The 21,789-nt window shown below is 39.7% G+C and overlaps 1 protein-coding gene across 4 annotated transcripts in view; it reads right to left on the bottom strand.

The window, feature by feature from the left end:
- The window catches only part of CACHD1 (cache domain containing 1), a 217,843-nt gene that overhangs the window by 26,890 nt on the left and 169,164 nt on the right, over nt 1-21,789 (bottom strand). For all 4 annotated transcript variants that reach the window (XM_053591667.1, XM_053591668.1, XM_053591669.1 and 1 more), the window contains 4 exons: nt 19,264-19,413; nt 13,142-13,265; nt 11,774-11,891; nt 2,730-2,898 (listed from right to left, as the gene is read on the bottom strand). In XM_053591667.1, the coding sequence (XP_053447642.1) occupies nt 2,730-2,898; nt 11,774-11,891; nt 13,142-13,265; nt 19,264-19,413 (561 nt within the window). The remainder of the gene's footprint in view (nt 1-2,729; nt 2,899-11,773; nt 11,892-13,141; nt 13,266-19,263; nt 19,414-21,789) is intronic.

Below are 21,789 nucleotides of genomic sequence, written 5' to 3'. Positions count from 1 at the left end.
GGGCTCATGTGCCCAGAGTGAACCAGGACAGGGACACACACAGACAAGCACGAATGGAGGATGTGGGACCCTCACACTGTCCTGGGCCCGCGCACAGCACCCTGAGTGCTCAGGAGGGACACCAGGCGAGCTGGGACATAGGTCACATCTGTCTCACCTGTAAAGCGCGGAAGCAATAGCACCAAATTTACAGAGTGGAGCAAGAGTTAAGTTCATGGGATGATGGTGAGTGGTGACTACCGTTACTCACATTTGTGTTATTTAAGAAGAGAGAAAGACGGAACAGTGGAAGCAAAACAAAAACCAAATCAAAAATTATTCTCACAGACAAACTTGACATAAACAAAGGCCGTGGAAACGAGTGGTTAACGTGTACATATTTAATTATTGGTCCTATCAAACAAAACACCCGTTTCCTATTTAAGATAAAATCCCCACCATGAATGAAACAGACCACTAAGTATTAATCTTTGAGGTTTTCTACCATTGTTTTTAAAAGTTCTAGAATGCATGATCGTGGATCTGAGCTCCTTTACTTCTGGGGGTCACTCTCGCCCTCTGATCACTCTCGCAGGCGGGGTTTTATTTCCCAGTCTGGACTTCTTTGTCCAATCTGAGGAATAGGCTGAGGCTTGCAGGAACAGGCATTCTTCCCCATAAGGCTGCTGAATTCTGTTGGGCACCACACTTGAAGATGAGGCTGGGAGCTGGTGGTGCAGTCCCTGTGAGGAACCAGGACCTGGCACCGTGCAACTTGGGTATTCTGCTAGCCTGTGATTGTGCCATTTCACTCAGATGATAGGAATCCCAAGTGAAGGCCTGATTTATTTACAGCTAGCTCCCTCTTATTCTAAAGATGTAGTCTCTAGAGTCTCTGTATATTTGGGGAGGCATGGGAGTTTGCCTTTTGTAGACTCTGGATCTGAGTTTTGCCTCTCTTTCTAGTCTACGAAGCCACCAAAAGCACAGTTTAATCTCACAGGTGTTTCTTCTGGATTAGTAAATATGTCTCTGCAAAAGTGGTTTTGAGTGCTGGCTTTCCTCTCTGGGTCCTGGCCCAGCAATTTCCCACTCTCATGCTGGCCCTTTGATGCTTTCTAAGGAGGTTTTAATCCAGGATTGTGTTCCATTCAGGAATTTCAGTTATCCTCAGAATCACCTAATCTGCTATGCCCAGAAAATGTTGCTTCTGATAATATTATTTCTCATTTAATTTTATAATATCTCCATGGGCTATCCTGGGAGATTATTATTATATTAATAAGGATTAATCAAAGAAAAGAAAATCTGAGGCTCAGTAAGTTCATGCTGTCCAGTGGGGACTGTGGATTCACGAGCGTGTATTCTAAGGTCCCTCCACCAAGGATGTCCAGGCAGAGTCCTCTGGGATGGAATTTAAGGCAGGGACCCAAACTTGAGCCTCTCACGTGGATTTTCCTCCCACCTGTGTCCCTCTGGCCAGTTTGCCAACAGTCTGATGATTCTTAGTTATTAACTTTTTAAAAACTGTCTTTCCCACAGTGAAGAGGAGAGTAATCTGCCCCATTGTACCTTGAGTGGACCATGGCGCTGATAGCACACCCCCCGGGCCTTGTGGGGGCCTGGCACATGGCAGACTAGAGGTGCCAGAGCCGCTCCTCAGCTTTGCTATCTTCAGTGCTGTCTGGGGAAAACTCTCCCTGGTAAACCCAATGTCCTCATCTCAACTCAGATGATGAATGAAATCATCTAGTACATAAAAATGTCACCTCTTTTTTGCTTCCTTTTAATTATTTGCCTATTCCTAAGCCCTTCTGAAGATAGGGACTTGTAGTAAATTACTGTTGGTTTGCTACATAGATTCTTTTTTTTTTTTTTTGAGATAAGAGTTTCATTGTCACCCAGGCTAGAGTGCTGTGGCATCATAGCTCACAGCAACCTCAAACTCCTGAGCTCAAGGGATCCTTCTGCCTCAGCCTCCTGAGTAGCTGGGACTCCAGGGACTCTAAAATACCCAGCTCATGTTTCTCTTTTTAGTAAGGACGGGGTCTCACTCTTGCTCAGGCTGGTCTAAAACTCCTGAGCTCAAAGGATCTTCCTGACTCGGCTTCCCAGAGTGCTGGGATTATAGGCACAAGCCACCACGTCTGGCTGACCAGCCTTCTTGATCTGGAAAAAGAAGTCAATTATTAGGCAGAGGCAGAGCTTCTGTTTACTGTTTTTCTACCCATTCACCTACCTTAAAGCCCCCTCTGTGTACTTACCATTAATGGGCTGTGCCTGTGACTCTCTTCACGGACAGTCTTTGCCCAGCACTAGCAAAAAACTGAAAGTCACCAGTGACTGACCCTAAGAAAGCTGAGTTCTTAAGTCCTTGAGTATGGGCAGCCCTGGGGTGTGATTTATACTCCAGAGTTCTGCTGCAAGACCAGGTTGAGTTATAACCGCACCTGACACCACACTGGTCTGCCCTCACCCCTGCCCTGTCCTGTCTCCCCCACGTCCTCAATGGCTTCTTCTGAAAGCCTACGCTGCCTAAATCACTGCACACAAATCCTCTTCTTGGCGGCTGTTGGGACCCTCTGACCCAAGGCAAGGCTTCAGATCCCCTTTATGTGTGTACCTCCAAACCTCCCAATGTTGTGGGCAGTCAGTATCTTTCCGGGAAGGTGGGGGTCACAGTGGGTGGGTTTCAACCAATGTGAATGGTGAGCTGCCAGGAGTAAGGGCATGAGGAAGCTGCGGCTCACCTAGAGTGGCCAGCTGCTTGAAGTGCAGGCAGGCAGCGGGCTGGCCCAGCAGGTCCAGCCGGTGGTACAGCAGCTTGCTGCTGGGAGCCGTGTTGAGGTTCTTCAGCTGTCTGACAGGTATTTCTGGCTGTATCACCACGATACACAGGATAAAGGAAGTGTCTTGTACCTGTGAAAACCAACAAGGAATTCTAACATGGAAAAGGAAGGAAGGTCCCATGGGATAGGGTCTCTGTGTATGTTACTTTCTGTTGCTTTTGTCTTCTGTTCTCATGAAAGATGTTTGCTAAGTACACTATGGAAATGTGAAGACACAGTAACAGAAGGAATCTAATTTGGTATTTTCTTTTCTTTTGGTTGAGGGAACTTAATGTTTGTTCACAGAAAACCATGGAGCTAATGAAAGGAAAGGAAAGGGACCCTTTGAAACTGCTATAGCAGGGCGGCGCCTGTGGCTCAAGGAGTAGGGCACCGGTCCCATATGCTGGAGGTGGCGGGTTCAAACCCAGCCCCGGCCAAAAAAAAAAAAAAATCACACACACACACACACAAAAAGAAACTGCTACAGTAGCCCTTTTTGCTTATGTTGGTTAATGGGCAAAAGATAGAGCAGAGAATAAAAACATAATGGTTTTTATTTGGGTTTGAAATGCACTTAAAGCTGGGTGCAGGGCTCATGCCTGTAATCTTAGCACTCTCGGAGAGCCGAGGCAGGTGGATTGCTTCAGCTCACAAGTTCAAGACCAGCCTGAGGAAGATTGAAACCTCATCTCCAAAAGACTAGCCAGGCATTGTATCCACAGCACTCTACCAAGGTGACAGAGTGAAACTGTCTAAAAAAAAAACAGATGAAGACAAAGAAGAAGAAATGCACTTAAAAAGAGAAAAATTATTTTGAAAAAAGTTTTCTGAGAATTGACTGTTTTTCAAGCCAATTGTAAATCTCCACCATTAAAAAAAAAAAAAGAACCTATTTAAAGATGAAGATGGTGATGACTAGCTAGGTCAAAACTAAAGAACAGTGTCTTATAAAGTAACTCAAATGATTTACTTAGTGATGAAGGAGAAATTCTTAACTAGGCAGGTTAGAGTTAAGTGAAATTTAAGGTTTGTGAGGATGGTTGAAGAATCTTTAAACATAGATGCAATTTGCATCTTGCTGGAATTGCTTCAAGTACTGCTGACAAAGAAATTCAATTAGATTAGCATATCCAATCCTCTTCCTCCATCCCCCCAATTGGAAAGTGACAAGGTGTTCTGAAGTAGCATTTGATACTTTCTCTCTTCTCAATATCATGCTATCACCTTTAAGTTTCTTTTCCTATGTTGCACATTCTAAGGAAGCACTACCAGAATGACCAGAATATAATTTTATAATTAGATCTCATTGCAAAGAAAAAAACAAACATTTACCCTAAGCTTCTAGAAGTAGCACTTCATAAATAGTTAGTAGGAAAACAGATTTTAATATAGGTCTTTCTATTATGTTCTTACTTGAAAAAATAGTCTGTATTTTAAATGGAACTATGATATTTCTAGAAGGGCTCTTCAGGCCTGGGGAGTGGTTTTTTCACTTGATTGTACATGGGATTCATGTTTTGACATAAACCAGGGCTGTGTAACATGTGGACATTTGCAGACCTTCTAACAATTGATGCTTCAGCCTCTTAAAATGCTCAAATACTAGCCAGGTTATGTAGTGAGAAAGCAATCTCTTAATGCTATCATCATATCTCTCAAGCTACATTTAAATTAATTCAGTGGAATAATCCATCAGTATCTGTTATAACCATGGGGGCTAAGCAGCTTAATTAATTACCCTCAGCATAAGCAAATTCTGTTTGGATTATATTAGAAGAACCCATTTTATTCTCAAGGACAGGATGAGCATGAGTATCTGCTCTCTTCCCCACCTAAGTAACCAAAGAGATCTTAATATTATTTGCCATTATTACTGGATAACTAGGCAAGCCATTGTTTTTTTTTAATCTTCTAACTCATTATTTATTACTTCCTTAATTTTTCACTTACAATGGTCTGCTCAATGACTTTGGAGGTTTGTGAAAGCTGAACTCCCCCCCTGTAGTGAATGTGTGATGATATCCCAGCAGCCTAAGGAGAGTGGCCAGATTTTGCCAGTATCACTGAAAAGTTTAAGAATTCCCTTTGTAAAATGTCTTCTCTACAAACATCACACCAATGCCTGCAATTATTTTAATTATCTCTTTTAATGCCTACAATTATTAATATTAATGTGGATATTTTTCTAGGTTGTAACTGAGTTGCTTTCAATCAGAATATGCTAGAGGTAAACAATCTCCAATTCCAAATACAAAAGTCTATTTTCCAATTTTGGTGGCTGGCTCATCCTTTCTGATATAAAAATTAAGCAATTTTACTTTAAAATTATATAAATAGGGGTGGAGCAAGATGGTGGAACTAAAGGATCCTGCAGCTGAGCTCTCCTAGTATGACTGGGGAAAGAGAGAACCCAGCCATACTTGGTGTGGGGATCTTACCCAGAGTCGTAGCTCAGGGAGCACAGTGAGGAGATGGTGAGCTGGATACAGCCTGTGATCCAGACCTGTGGAAATCTGACTCCTTAGCTCTGAGATGAGGTAATTTGAACCAAAGGAAGAAGCAAGAAGGAAAAAGGAGGACAAGGAGGTGAACAAGAAGAAAGAACACATGAGGAGGAAACAACAGAAAAACTTGGGCAACATGAAAAACCAAAACAGAGGAACCTCCCCAAGGGACCATGAGGGAGCTACTACAAAAGACTCCACCTATAAAGAATTAATGGATTTGACAGAAAGGGAATTCAAAAAATAGATGATAAAGATAATAAAAGGAATGGACAAGAAAATGGAAAGACAGAACCAAAAGTAAAATGAGAGACATAGAATATAGAAAGGATATGGTGGAGCTGAAGGAAATGAAGGAGACAATTAGAGAATGTACAGATGCAGTGGAAAGTATCAAAAATAGATTAGACCATGGAGAAGAAAGAACTTCAGAGCTAGAGGATAAAGTTTTCATGTTAACCCACGTAAAGAGGTAGAAAAGAAGAGGGAGAAAGCAGAACAGGTGCTTAGAGAACTACGAGACTCCACAAAGCATTCAAAATATGAATAATACAGACTTCTGAAGGGGAAGAAGATTGTCCCAAAGGAATGGAAGACCTACTGGAGACGATCATAAATGAAAACTTCCCAAGTTTTACTAAAGATCCCCACACACTCCTTTCAGATGGATATTGAACCCTGGGTCATCTTAACTTAAACACAGGTTCTCCAAGACACATTGTAATGAACCTGTCCAAAGTCAAGATAAAAGAGAAAATTCTGCAAGCAGCTAGGAATAAGTGCCACTGACCTACAGAGGCAGAGCGATTTAGGATGACAGCAGAATTTTTAACTGAAACCTTCTAAGCCAGAAGAGCATGGTCATCCACCTTCAACATTTTGAAGCAAAACAATTTTCAGCCCAGAATTCTGTATCCTGCTAAACTAAGCTTCAAAATTAATGGAGAAAAAAAAATTGATGGAGAAATCAAATCTTTTGGGGATATATGAACACTGAGGAAATTTGCCACAATAAGACCAGCTCTATAGGCAATACTTAGACCTATTCTCAACACTGACCATTACAATGGACCACCACCAAAGTAAACACCCAGAAGCTAAAATAAATAAATAAATTTAGCTTCCACAATGGCACAAAGGATAAAACTACATAACTGACTTTCACAAAATAAGATGAATAGAACTCTACCACACTTACCAATTCTCTCAATAAATGTCAATGGACTGAATTCACCACTGAAGAGGCACAGGCTGCCTGACTAGGTAAGAAGGCACAAGCCATCCGTATGCTGTCTCAAGGAGACACACCTAGCCTTGAAGGACATTCAAGACTCAGGGATAAGGGATGGAAAACAGGTTTTCAAGCATGGAAATCAGAAGAAAGGAGGGGTTGTAATCTTAAATTTTCAGATATAAGCAGATTTAAATCAACTAAAGCTAAGAAAGACAAATATGGACACTTTATACTGGGCAACAACTGGTCAACAAGAAGACATCTCAATTTTAAATCTTTATGCACCCAACTTAAATGGTCCCAGATAAAGCAGAACTTGATGGGTCTGACAATATGATATCCCGTAACACCATTATAGCCAGGGACTTTAACACCCCTCTGACAGAACAGGACACATCCTCTCAATAGAAACAAAACAAAGATACAAAGGACTTAAATGTGATCCTAGAACAAATGGGATTCATAGACATATACAGAATACACCATCTGGAAGCTAAAGAATATACATTTTTCTCATCAGCCCCTGGTACATACTCCAAAATAGACCACATCCTACGATACAAATCAAACCTGAGCAAAATTAAAAGAATAGAAATTATATCTTGTATCTTCTCAGACCACAAGGATATAAAAGTGGAACTCTACTCCAACAAAAACGTTCATCCCCACACAAAGACATGGAAATTAAACAACTTCATGCTGAATGACAGTTGGGTTCAGGAAGAGATAAAAGATGAAATCATTAAATTCCTCAAACATAACAACAATGAAAACATGAATTCCAAAGCCTATGGGATAGGAGCAAAAGCAGTTTTAAGAAGGAAATTTATTGTATTAGATACTTACATTCGCAAAACAGAAAGAGGGTGCATCCACAAACTCATCTTATGGAATTGGAAAAATAATAGCAATCTAATCCCAAACCCAGCAGTAAAAAAGAAATGATCAAAATTAAATCAGAGATTAATGAAATTGAAAAAAAAAGAATCATCCAGAAATTAACAAAACAAATAGTTGGTTTTTTGAAAAAAATTAATAAAATCAATAAACCTTTGGCCAGATTAACTAGAAACAGAAAAGTAAAATTTCTAATAACCTCAATCAGAATTGATAAAGGGAAAATAACAACAGATGCCACAGAGATACAAAAAACCATCTCTGAGTACTAGAGGAAACTCCATGCCCAGTAATTTGACAATGTGGAGGATATGGATCAATACCTGAAATCACACCCTCTCCCTAGACTTAACCAAGAAGAAATAGATCTCTTGAACAGATTGATTTCAAGAACTGAGATCGAAGAAACAATAAAAAAATCTTTGAACAAAAAAATGCCCTGGTCTAGATGGTTTCACACCAGAATTCTATCAAACCTTCAAAGAAGAGCTTATACCTATGCTGCAGAAATTATTCCAAAAAATTGAGAAGGAAGGAATCTTCCCCAACACATGCTATGAAGCAAATATCACCCTGATACTAAAACCAGGAAAAGACACAACTAAAAAGGAGAACTTCAGACCAGTTTCAATAATAAATATACATGCAAACATTCTCAATAAAATCCTAGCCAATAAATCATAGCTACTCATTAAAAAAATCATTCATCATAAATCAAGTAGGTTTTATCCCATGGATGCAAGGCTCGGTTTAACATATGCAAGTCCATAAATGTAATTTACCATATCAACAGGAGCAAAAACAAAGACTATACAATCCTCTCAACAGATGCAGAAAAAGCATTCAATAAAATCCAGCATCCTTTTCTAATTAGAAACTTAAGAACATAGGCATGGGTGGCACATTTATTAAACTGATGAAAGCCATCTACGACAAACCCATGGATAATATTATACTGAATAGAGTAAAACTGAAATCTTTTCCACTTAGAACTGCAACCAGACAAGGCTGTCCTCTATTGCCACTACTATTCAACATAGTGCTGGAAGTTCTAGGCAATATAATCAAGCAAGAGAAGGAAATAAAGGGCATCCAAGTGGGTGCAGAGGAGGTCAAATTCTCGCTTGTTGCTGATGATATGGTCTAAGAGAAGCCCAAAGACTCAATCACAAGACTCCTGGAAGTGATCAAAAAATACAGCAACATTTCAGGATATAAAATCGATATCCAAAAATCAGTAGCCTTTATATACGCCAATAACAGCCAAGATGAGAAGCTGATCAAGGACATAATTCCTTTCACAGTAGCTTCAAAGAAAATGAAATACCTAGGAATATACCTAACTTAAGAGGTGAAGGACTCCTACAAAGAAATTATGAAACCCTAAGAAAAGAAATAGCAGAAAATATTAACAAATGGAAGAACAAACCATGGCTGGGAAGAATCAACATTGTGAAAATGTCTAAACTATCCAAAGCAATCTACAGATTCAATGCAATCCCCATTAAAATACTATCATCATACTTTCCATATTTGGAAAAAATAATTATTCATTTTATATGGAACCAGAAAAAAACCAGTATAGCCAAGAAATTCTTAGTAATAAAAACCAAGCTGGGGGTATCACCCTACCAGACTTTCAGCTATATTACAAGGCCATAGTGATCAAGACAGCATGGTATTGGCACAAAAATAGAAGCACTGACATTTGGAACTAAATAGAAAATCACAAGATGAAACTAACCTCTTACAGTCACCCGATCTTTAATAAACCAAACAAGAACATACCCTGGGGAAAAGAATCTCTATTCAGTAAATGGTGCTGGGAGAACTGGATAACCACACGTAAAAGACTAAAACTAGACCCGCACCTCCACCACTTACAAAAACTGATTCAAGATGGATAAAAGATTTAAACCTAAGGCATGAAACAATAAAAATCCTTCAAGAAAGTGTGGGGAAATCACTTGAAGATATTGGCCTGGGGAAAGATTTTATGAAGAAGGCTTCTGTGGCAATTATAACAACAACAAAGATAAACAAATGGGACTTAATTAAACTAAAAAGCTTCTGTACAGCTAAGGAGACAACAACCAAAGCAAACAGACAACTTTCAGAATGGGAAAAGATATTTGTATATTATGAATCAGACAAATCCTTGATAATTAGGATCTACAAATAACTCAAATTAATCAACAAAAAGGAATCAACAATCCCATATATCACAGGGTAAGAGACATGAATAGAACCTACTCTAAAGAAGACAGATGAATGGCTAACAAACATATAATGCTCATTGTTCCTAATCACCAGAAAAATGTAAATCAAAACTACGCAGAGATATCAACTAACCCCAGTGAGAATGGCGCACATCACAAAGTCTCAAGCTGCAGATGCTGGCATGGATGTTGGGAGAAGGGAACACTTTTACATTGTTGGTGAGACTGCAAACAAATACAGCCTCTTTGGAAAGAAGTATGGAGGATCCTCAAAGAACTCAAATCGGACCTCCCATTGGATCCTGCAATCCCATTACTGGGCATCTACCCAGAAGAAAAAAAAATCCTTTCATCATAAGGACATTTGCACCAGACTACTTTGTACCCTCATTTATCGCAGCTCAATTTACAATTGCCAAAATGTGGAAACAACCTAAATGCCCACCAACTCAGGAATGGATTAACAAGCTGTGGTATATGTATACCATGGAATACTATTGAGCCATTAAAAAAGATGGAGACTTTACATCTTTTGTATTAACCTGGATGGAAGTGGAACACATTCTTCTTAGTAATGCATCACAAGAAAGGAGAAGAATCCAGTGTACTCAATTCTAATATGAGGACAGTAGATGAGCTAATACAAGGTGGGGTAAGGGAATGAGAGTGGGGAGGGGAAGAAGAGGGGGATCCGGGGCCACGGTGTGTGACACATCTCTTGGGGGTGGGACACAATTATAAGAGGGACTTTATGTAACAAATACAATCAATGTAACTTAATTCTTTGTACCCTCATGAATCCCAAACAAATAAATTCCACATTTGAATAAAAAAATAAAATTATATAAATATAAAAATAAGGGCAGATGGTGCCATCATTCTCCAAAAAAAAAAAAATCTGAAAATGAGGCAGCTATAAGAATTTCACATGGAGTTTGACCTTCCCCAAATTTGTATCACCAAACAATAAAATACGAGAGAATTGGGCTTGTAAACATAAATTTCATTTTCATTCTGGTAACTGCCACTGCCATCACGATATACAATAACCAAACGAGGCTGGAGGAGACCCATGCTAGAGGCACACTGGCTACTCCTGTTCTGCCCATCCCACGCGGACACCCACGAGGATGGACGCTCTCTGGGGGCAGAGAGCATTGCTCTTTGCCCTTAGTGTACAGTACATGTTCAAAGTGTAGTTCACAAAAAGATAAGTAAGCAGATTCATTTGAAGTTAGCAGGTTAAATTCCAGATATGTCCTTCAATAAACTGTCAAGTATGGCTGCATTTATGTTTAGTGATTAAAATCTGATGATAAATTGAAAGTCTACTATCTTCCGGTTCAGTTACGATGGTTAGGACCCTACCAGGTATGTGAGGTTGGGAATGAAGAACAGAGGAGAGAAACACAGTGATGTGTTAGATTCAGCTTCTTAATGATTCCTGGAGGCCTGAGTCTGAATGAGAAAGCTGATACGGGGGCCACAATTATGGCCAAATGATCAGTCTGCTTGTGTTCAGTATGAATAACTCAAGTTGGAATCTAAACCTTGGCAGAGTGTGGTGGCTCACGCCCTTAATGCTAGCATTGTGGGATGTCAAGGTGGGAGGATTTAAGAGTTCCGGATCAGGCTGGAAAATATAGAGAAATCCTATCACTACAAAATATTTAGAAATTAGCTGGGTATGGTAGTGGGTACCTATAGTTACCACTACTTGGGAGGCTGAAGTAGGAGGATCACTTCAGCCCAGGAGAGGTAGAGGCTGCAGTGAGCTGTGATCATACCAGGGCACTCCAGCCTGGGTGACAGAGAAGGACTGTGTCTCCAGAAAAAAAAAAAATCTTTTCCTTGGAGAATGTCAGAGGGCATTTATACTTTTATACCTACTTTAAAACTCTCAATCTCCAGGGTCTGAGTTGATCCGATAAAAACTAACTAGATATAATCTAAATGTGTATTTATAGGGACTGTGGAATGTCCTTGCTCTTTCTCCAATCACCTTACAAACTGGCCTCACGATGTCAGACCCAGGGCCCCAGCGTCCCCACAGGGAGAAGAGCCCTGTTCCCTGTAGCTTTTCACATGGAATCAACGCTCTCCACTCACCATCTTCCAGGCGTAGCTGACGTTGTAGGCCTCCTTCCCAGCCTCCCTCAGCTTGTTTATGTGCCAGGACAGGGATGAGTTCACAGGGACTGTGATAATCTGGCTGCCCAGGGGCAGTCTGTGTGGGCAAACAGAATTAAATGCTTCAGGCAAAAGACAAAATTAAGCACTTAATTAAAGGGAAGGAAGAAGCTGTGAGTCAATAACCACCTCCTGATTTTGAATAGTGATGAAGCTCACCAGTTTTGAAAGCAATAATGTAAGATTTCAATTTCATAAAAGCACTGCTTCAGATCTGCATTGAAAACATTCCTCCTCACTGTCCCTGCTCCACAGTTCTAACTCTTTCCAGAGACTGACTTGTCTCACATCACTCAGTCATTAATTTTCAACCAATAAGCACAAAGACACATTTCTCTATAGGTTGCCATCTGCCAAAATAATGTATCGTAGTTGGAAGAAATCCAATCTGTTTTTATATCAAGAGAAAACGTGTGAGATTGTGCTGTCAGCATGGACACCAATCTGCCAAACTATGTTCTGGGAAATGCAGCAGAGTTGGGGCTTAATGTAAAGCATTATTTTGCCAACATTTTCCAATTTGGTATCATTGGAGTATTTTAAAAAAAAAGCCAAGGTATACCTAATTTTACCATTAAAGTCAATGTGAACATAGAGTTTGATTTATAAGACATCGCCTTCAAATAATAGTTCCAAGAGTTCTAATAGTTCCTTTGCTTATACAAAGCAAGGAAAATCTTGGCTATTATTCTTAGGGAAAAATTACGGAGTATACTTTTGATAAGATTAAAATAATTTAGGCAATATAATCAAGCAAGAGAAGGAAATAAAGGGCTAGGTGTAGTGGCTGATGCCCCGTAATTCTAGCACTTTGGGAGGCTGAGGCGGGTGGAGTGCTTGAGCTCATGAGTTCGAGATTAGCCTAAGCAAAAGTGAGATCCAGCCTAAGCAAAAGTGAGATCCTGTCTAAGCAAAAGTGAGATCAGCCTAAGCAAAAGTGAGACCCTGTCTCTACTAAAAATATAAAAACTGTGGCTCAAGGAGTAGGGTGCTGGCCCCATATACTGGAGGTGGCAGGTTCAAACCCAGCCATGGCCAAAAACTGCAAAAAAAAATAATTAAAAAAACTGAGGCAAGAGGATTGCTTGAGCCTGAGTTGGAGGTTGTGAGCTATGACATCACGGCACTCTACCCAGGGTGAAGGCTTGAGACTATCGTAAATAAATAAATGAATAAATAAAATAATTTAGACATTTGACTTTGAACCCTGTAGGATATACTCATATTTGACCTCAGTGGGTCCCATTCTCAGAGAAAAAACTACAATGACCCTCCCCTTCTCCTTACCTGAGGATGTTCTGCCGAACCAACTCAAATTTTGGAATATTTTCATAATGTATGATGTCAGTATGAAGGGGAGGTTCTGCTAATAAATATGGTCTGGTAAGAGATGGATGCATAAGTGTATATCCTGAAATTAAAAGAAAAGTGCATGCTATAAAGAGACCTGTCATAGGAAGTATGGACTCAGTAACAATGCCCATCACTGGCCTGAAATGTAGGCTCTCTGGGCTAGCTGCCCAGTACTCATTATAGGATGTAACTCACTGGCTCAATAAAAACTGGATTGTCTTATGTGTACTTGCATCAAACTCTGAAGGATTGAAAGAGGTCTTAAACTATTGAACATCTCTCTGATAAAGAATAGTTTGGAGGTATTGGTGGTTGTTCACATTTTTTTTTTTTTTATTGTTGGGGATTCATTGAGGGTAAAATAAGCCAGGTTACACTGATTGCAATTGTTAGGTAAAGCCCCTCTTGCAATCATGTCTTGCCCCCATAAAGTGTGACACACAACAAGGCCCCACCCCCCTCCCTCCTTCCTTCTTTCTGCTTCCCCCCCCATAACCATAATTGTCATTAACTGTCCTCATATCAAAATTGAGTACATAGGATTCATGCTTCTCCATTCTTGTGATGCTTTACTAAGAATAATGTCTTCCACATCCATCCAGGTTAATACGAAGGATGTAAAGTCTCCATTTTTTTTAATGGCTGAATAGTATTCCATGGTATACATATACCACAGCTTGTTAATCCATTCCCAGGTTGGTGGGCATTTAGGCTGTTTCCACATTTTGGCGATTGTAAATTGAGCTGCAATAAATAGTCTAGTACAAGTGTCCTTATGACAAAAGGATTTTTTTCCTTCTGGGTAGATAACCAGTAATGGGATTGCAGGATCAAATGGGAGGTCTAGCTTGAGTGCTTTGAGGTTTCTCCATACTTCCTTCCAGAAAGGTTGTACTAGTTTGCAGTCCCACCAGCAGTGTAAAAGTGTTCCCTTCTCTCCACATCCACGCCAGCATCTGCAGTTTTGAGATTTTGTGATGTGGGCCATTCTCACTGGGGTTAGATGATATCTCAGGGTTGTTTTGATTTGCATTTCTCTAATATATAGAGATGAACATTTTTTCATGTGTTTGTTAGCCATTCGTCTGTCGTCTTTAGAGAAAGTTCTATTCATGTCTCTTGCCCATTGATCTATGGGATTGTTGGCTTTTTTCATGTGGATTAATTTGAGTTCTCTATAGATCCTAGTTATCAAGCTTTTGTCTGATTGAAAATATGCAAATATCCTTTCCCATTGTGTAGGTTGTCTCTTTGCTTTGGTTATTGTCTCCTTAGCTGTACAGAAGCTTTTCAGTTTAATGAAGTTCCATTTGTTTATTTTTGTTGTTGTTGCAATTGCCATGGCAGTCTTCTTCAGGAAGTCTTTCCCCAGGCCAATATCTTCCAGTGTTTATCCTATGCTTTCTTGGAGGATTTTTATTGTTTCATGCCTTAAATTTAAGTCCTTTATCCATCTTGAATCAATTTTTGTGAGTGGGGAAAGGTGTGGGTCCAGTTTCAGTCTTTTACATGTAGACATCCAGTTCTCCCAACACCATTTATTGAATAGGGAGTCTTTCCCCCAAGGTATGTTCTTGTTTGGTTTATCAAAGATTAGGTGGTTGTAAAATGTTAGTTTCATTTCTTGGTTTTCAATTCGATTCCAAGTGTCTATGTCTCTGTTTTTGTGCCAGTACCATGCTGTCTTGAGCACTATGGCTTTGTAGTACAGACTAAAATCTGGTATGCTGATGCCCCCAGCTTTATTTTTGTTACAAAGAACTGCCTTAGCTATATGGGGTTTTTTCCGGTTCCATACACAACGCAGAATCATTTTTTCCAAATCTTGAAAGTATGATGTTGGTATTTTGATAGGAATGGCATTGAATAGGTAGATTGCTTTGGGAAGTATAGACATTTTAACAATGTTGATTCTTCCCAGCCATGAGCATGGTATGTTCTTCCATTTGTTAATATCCTCTGCTATTTCCTTTCTGAGGATTTCATAGTTTTCTTTATAGAGGTCCTTCACCTCCTTCGTTAGGTATATTCCCAGGTATTTCATTTTCTTTGAAACTATGGTGAAGGGAGTTGTGTCCTTAATTAGCTTCTCATCTTGACTGTTATTGGTGTACACAAAGGCTACTGACTTGTGGACATTGATTTTATATCCTGAAACATTACTGTATTTTTTGATGACTTCTAGGAGTCTTGTGGTTGAGTCTTTGGGGTTCTCTAAGTATAAGATCATGTCGTCAGCAAAGAGGGAGAGTTTGACCTCCTCTGCTCCCATTTGGATTCCCTTTATTTCCTTGTCTTGCCTAATTGTATTGGCTAGAACTTCCAGCACTACGTTGAATAGTAAAGGTGACAGAGGACAACCTTGTCTGGTTCCAGTTCTAAGAGGAAAAGCTTTCAGTTTTACTCCATTCAGTAAAATATTGGCTGTGGGTTTGTCATAGATAGCTTCAATCAGTTTTAGAAATGTGCCACCTATGCCTATACTCTTCAGTGTTCTAATTAGAAAAGGATGCTGGATTTTATCAAATGCTTTTTCTGCATCTATTGAGAGGATCATGTGATCTTTATTTTTGCCTCTGTTAATATGGTGGATAATGTTTATAGACTTGCGTATGTTAAACCAGCCTTGCATCCCTGGGATGAAGCCTACTTGATCATGATGAATGACTTTTTTGATGATAAGCTGTAATCTATTGGCTAGGATTTTGTTGAGAATTTTTGCATCTATATTCATGAGTGAGAGTGGTCTGAAATTCTCCTTTTTGGTTGGGTCTTTTCCTGGTTTTGGTATCAGGGTGATGTTTGCTTCATAGAATGTGTTGGGGAAGATTCCTTCTTCCTCAATTTTTTGGAATAATTTCTGTAGTACAGGAATAAGCTCTTCCTTGAAGGTTTGATAGAATTCTGGAGTGAAGCCATCTGGACCAGGGCATTTTTTGGTTGGAAGATTTTTTATTGTTTCTTTGATCTCAGTGCTTGAAATTGGTCTGTTCAGGAGCTCTATTTCTTCCTGGCTGAGTCTAGGGAGAGGGTGTGATTCCAAATATTGATCCATTTCTTTCACATTGTCAAATTTCTGGGCATAGAGTTTCTGGTAGTATTCAGAGATGATCTCTTGTATCTCTGTGGGATCAGTTGTTATTTCTCCTTTATCATTTCTGATTGAGGTTACTAGAGATTTTACTTTTCTATTCCTCATTAGTCTGGCCAATGGTTTATCTATTTTATTTATTTTTTCAAAAAACCAACTCCTTGTTTCATTAATTTTCTGAATGATTCTTTTGTTTTCAATTTCATTGATCTCTGATTTGATTTTGGATATTTCTTTTCTTCTAGTGAGTTTAGGCTTAGATTGTTCTTCTTTTTCCAATTCCATAAGATCTCTTGTGAGATTGTTGATGTGCTCTCTTTCTGTTTTTCGAATGTAGGCATCTAAAGCAATGAATTTTCCTCTCAAAACTGCTTTTGCAGTGTCCCACAGGTTTTAGTAGCTTGTGTCTTCATTGTTGTTATGCTCAAGGAAGTTAATGATTTCCTGTTTTATTTCTTCCTGCACCCATCTGTTATTCAACAGAAGATTGTTTAATTTCCATGCCTTTGGGTGGGGTCGAGCATTTTTGTTAGAGTTGAGTTCCACCTTTAGTGCCTTATGGTCTGAAAAGATACATGGTAAAATTTCAATTCTTTTGATTCTGTTGATATTTGTTTTGTGTTCTGGGATATGATCAATTTTGGAGAATGTTCCATGGGGTGATGAGAAGAATGTATATTCTTTATCTTTGGGATGGAGTGTTCTATATGCGTCTATCAAGCACAGTTGTTCTAGGGTCTCATTTAAATCTCTTATATCCTTGTTTAATTTCTGTTTAGAGGATCTGTCCAGCTCTGTAAGAGGAGTGTTAAAGTCCCCTGTTATGATGGCATTATCAGATATCATATTGCTCAGACTGAGTAAGGTCTGTTTCAAGAATCTGGGAGCATTCAAATTGGGTGCATAGATATTTAGAATTGAAATGTCTTCTTGTTGTATTTTTCCCTTGACCAATATAAAGTGACCATCTTTGTCTTTTTTGACTTTAGTTGCTTTAAATCCACATGTATCTGAAAATAAGATTGCAACTCCTCTTTTCTTCTGAATTCCATTTGCCTGAAAAATTGTCTTCCAACCCTTGACTCGGAACTTTAATTTGTCTTTTGAAGCCAGGTGTGTTTCTTGCAGACAGCAAATGGATGGGTTGCGTTTTTTAATCCAGTCAACCAATCTATGTCTCTTCAGTGGGGAATTCAAGCCATTAACATTTATTGAGATAATCGATAAGTGTGGTAGTATTCTATTCGTCTTATTTGGTGAGAGTCCATTGCTTAGTTTTATCTTTTGCATCAGTGTGGAGGTTAGGTTCTGTCCTTTGATTTCTGAGTTCTTACTTTGCTGCTGATCCATTGTGGTGGTCAGTGTGCAGAACAGGTTGAAGTATTTCCTGTAGAGCTGGTCTTGTTGTGGCAAATTTCCTCAATGTTTGTATATCCATAAATGATTTGATTTCTCCGCCAATTTTGAAGCTTAGCTTAGCAGGGTACAGAATTCTGGGCTGGAAATTGTTCTGTTTAAGTAGATTAAAGGTAGATGACCATTGTCTTCTTGCTTGGAAAGTTTCATTAGAGAAGTCTGCGGTCACTCTGATGGATTTGCCCCTGTAGGTCAACTGGCGCTTACTCCTGGCAGCTTGCAGAATCTTTTCTTTTGTCTTGACTTTGGACGGGTTCATCACAATGTGTCTTGGAGAAGCTCGGTTAGAGTTGAGGTGACCTGGGGTCCGATAGCCCTCTGAAAGCAGTGTGTCAGAATCTTTGGTGATATTTGGGAAATTTTCTTTTATAATATTCTCTAGTATGGCTTCCATTCCTCTCGGGCATTCTTCTTCCCTTTCTGGAATTCCTATAACTCGTATGTTGGAACACTTCATAAAGTCCCATAATTCTGACAGTGAACGTTCTGCTTTCTCTCTCTTCTTTTCTGCCTCTTTTACTATCTGAGTTATCTCAAAAACTTTGTCTTCTACCTCTGAAATTCTTTCTTCTGCATGGTCTAACCTGTTGCTGATACTTTCCATTGCATCTTTAAGTTCCCTAATTGACTGTTTCAGTTCCTTCAGTTCTGTTATATCCTTTTTATATTCTTCATATCATTCATCCCTTATTTGATTCTGTTTTTGAATTTCCTTTTGGTTATTTTCCACTTTATTAGCAGTTTCCTTCATTGTTTCCATCATTTCTTTCATTGTTTTCAACATGTGTATTCTAAATTCCCTTTCTGTCATTCCTAACATTTCTTTATAGGTGGAATCCTCTGCAGTAGCTACCTCATGGTCCCTTGGCGGGGTTGTTCTGGACTGGTTCTTCATGTTGCCTGGAGTTTTCTGCTGATTCTTCCTCATGAGTGATTTCTTTAATCTGTTTCCTTGGCCTAATTTTCCTTTCACTTCCTCTTGCTCTTTAAGTTCTCGTGCCTGTGGAAGTTGCGGGCGGGTTTAGACGGATTGAACACATGCGACCACTTGCCGGTTTTCCACTGTTTTAGTCCTCCTCTTGGGGTCCAGAAGTCTCTCGCTGACTCCCTGCATCCTCTCAGGGGTGATGATAGGCAGATCCCACCAGCCAGAGATGCATGGAGTCCTATCTCCCCAGACTCACGGTGCCCAGATGCAAGGAAGCTGTTACTCGGCTGCCATCTTGCTCCGCCTCTCCTTGGTTGTTTACATTTTATAAGATGTTCTAATCCATCAAACAAACCTGAATGCCAGTAAAGAGGATGATATATGCAACAAGATGATACAAATAATGACAATCTATATGTCATTGAATCCCGATGTCACAGAGTTATCCATCCTACACAGCACAGATGGAAACAGACACACACTCTGGAGACGGGCTCTGCTATCTCAGCAATTGGCCGCTCCCAAGCAGCGGTCCTGGCCACGCTGTTTTTCTTGAAACGTATGAAACCTTCAGGAAGGTTTCCAAAAACTCTATTCTTTTTATGATCAACTTTTGATTACCTTTGTCATCTATGAGAAAAGTATAGGAAGCCAAAGAGTCCTGGTAATACGTCACGTCTTCCAGGATGTAAGCCAGATTCACGTCCACGCCTACAATTCCCAGAAGCAGGTTTCCAAAATAACAGGGTTTACTCACAGTCATTATCAAACCTATGGGTTAAAAAAAAAAAAAAAAAAAAAAAAAATCAAAGACTAGCAGGAGGCACCGGGCCAAAACAGGACTTGGGCCCCAGTTAGTTATGAGGGCTCATCAGCTGTCTTACTTCTGCTGGAAGAAATGCTGCCTGTGTGATCCTGTTAGCAAGCACTCCCTCTGCCCACAGCCAAATAAGCAAGTTTGAATGGGAGAAAAGTATATATAAAGAGCCAAAGAAATCTGCATCCTTTCAAAAATTAGGAAGACGAGGGCAAAAACTTAGAAAGCTACAGTTATCTGACCATATAGAACTTTGAATAGCTGAGGGAGAAATCAAATTCCAAAAGAATATATTTCTAGTCACTTGGGCTAAGAGTTTCCCCACTTTTTATGTAAAGACAATAAATATTTTAGGTTTTATGGGCCATACAGTCTCTTGTGTGTGTTCTTTCAAAACACAAAGACCATGATTAGCTGAGAGGCCATAAAAAGTAATGGGCTAACCAGGGAAATGGCAAAGCCCAGAGGAGGAAACACACAGAGAGAGTGGGAATGGCAGCCAGTACGTGGCCCAGAGCCAGGACACCTGGGTCCCCTGGCTTCTCTCTTGCTCTGCCACCTCTCTGAACCAGTCTCCTCAGCGTCAGATGGGGAGTGGAGACAAAATGATCTCTGTGATCCATAAGAATTTTATAATTCTATGAATCGCTTCTCTCCATCTTGACCTTGTGTTTTCTTTCCTGGGCTTGGTGGCACGTTCATGCCTTAGCAGCCTATTGGAAGGCCACTGTCTAGGAATAACCAGGAAAAGAATTTGGACCCTCTTCAAGGCTTCTACACAGAAAATCACGTGTGACGTCCACTTGAGGTGCTGTCGAGTTGCCATGGCCACAGAGGCTAACTAAATATGTCACGTGGTAGAAAGAACTGGACACAGCACTGAGAGAGTCACGTAAACACGTCTGTCGTAGTTTCAGAAGCATCACGTAGCACCTCACATTTAGGAAAATTCTATCCACCCACTGTTTAAAGGCATTTAAAAATAAAAAGTATTTGAGAAGGTTTAGAAATGCATTTTGGGGAGGGTTTTCCCTCCAGTCTCCCTAGATGAGTGGGTCCTAAGTGTTAGGAGTAGGCTGGGGCGATTAGCACAGAGGTCACATCTGCACACCAAGCCCCTGAGCTGGAGTCTCAGATTAAAGCCATTTTCACATATCAGTGAAGTACAATAGAAATACTCTGTGGGTGAAATACATGCTTACTTCAAATTTATATTATCCTCTGGATATATTGAGACAAAATATTAAAAAAGAAACACAATCTTATTCTTCAATTATCAATTTGGAGAGAAGATTCTTGATTCCATTATGGCAAATAAAGTATGCTCAACTCTCACTATGCTGACAAAATCCTCAAACAATCTATATACAGACTTGCTTTAAAAAAAAAGTTCAATAACTGATGTTTTAATCTGTGTGGATTTTGGATTAGAGCCCTATAAACAAGTTTCCCTCAGGTCGCCCAGGATTTCTAGGCACTGAAAACACAGAGATAAAAAAGACACATTCTCAGCAGGATTAAAAACATAGTGCCGAGGACCGGAATCTGGATGACATCAGCCAACAGGTGAGCAAATGTTGCCTGTGATTTGGTCTAAAGCATTTGGGGCAGCTTTCTGGGCTGTGGAGGTCAGTTTTAGAAAGGGCCCTGCCACTATTTGTAACAGAATCTGGCTACATAATTCTCTGAGTTTGTACAGGAATGGGCTCTATATCTGTCTTTGTTCCTTTCACACAGGATTTATTGATCTTCCTCTCATTAGATTTGAAAGCTTAGTGAGGGTAGGATGTGCACCTTACAATCTCTCCCAGGCACCCAATAACGCTGGGTACATAAAGGCACCTTGCATCCATGATGTGGCGTTTTCACTCTAAAAGAAAGGCAGGAGGTTGTACTGTATACATGTCTGTGGGCCCTGCCAGAAACAGGAAGGACATAAAAGTAAGGCCTAATAGCAGTTGGAGTATTCCTCCCTTACCTAGTTTCTAGAAAACACATTCCTTATAGGCTTGTTACTTTTTACACATGTGTTTCCTTTGAATGTCTATATTTGTGAGAACTAGTTAATGGAACATAAAAATAAGATGTCAAATGGTGGTGGTGTCTGTCTGGCTAGTAATTAGCTACCACTTCAATCTGTCAAGGAAGGTGAGAAGGAAGGAAACTGGTAATGGATGAGTGAGAGAATACGGGGCAGGAAAAGAAAAGATTGGCCTAAAAAAAAAAAAAAAAAAAAAAAACTGCAAAATAAAAAATAAAGAAATCAGTCCAGTGTAAAAAAAAAAAAAAAAAGAAAAGATTGTCCTGTGCCAAGAACATGCTGTCGGCCA

Source organism: Nycticebus coucang, chromosome 5 (assembly GCF_027406575.1).
Source record: "Nycticebus coucang isolate mNycCou1 chromosome 5, mNycCou1.pri, whole genome shotgun sequence".
NCBI classification, from domain to species: domain Eukaryota; kingdom Metazoa; phylum Chordata; class Mammalia; order Primates; family Lorisidae; genus Nycticebus; species Nycticebus coucang.
The sequence above is the reverse complement of the archived record's forward strand: the minus strand, read 5'-3'. Positions and strand labels throughout refer to the sequence as shown.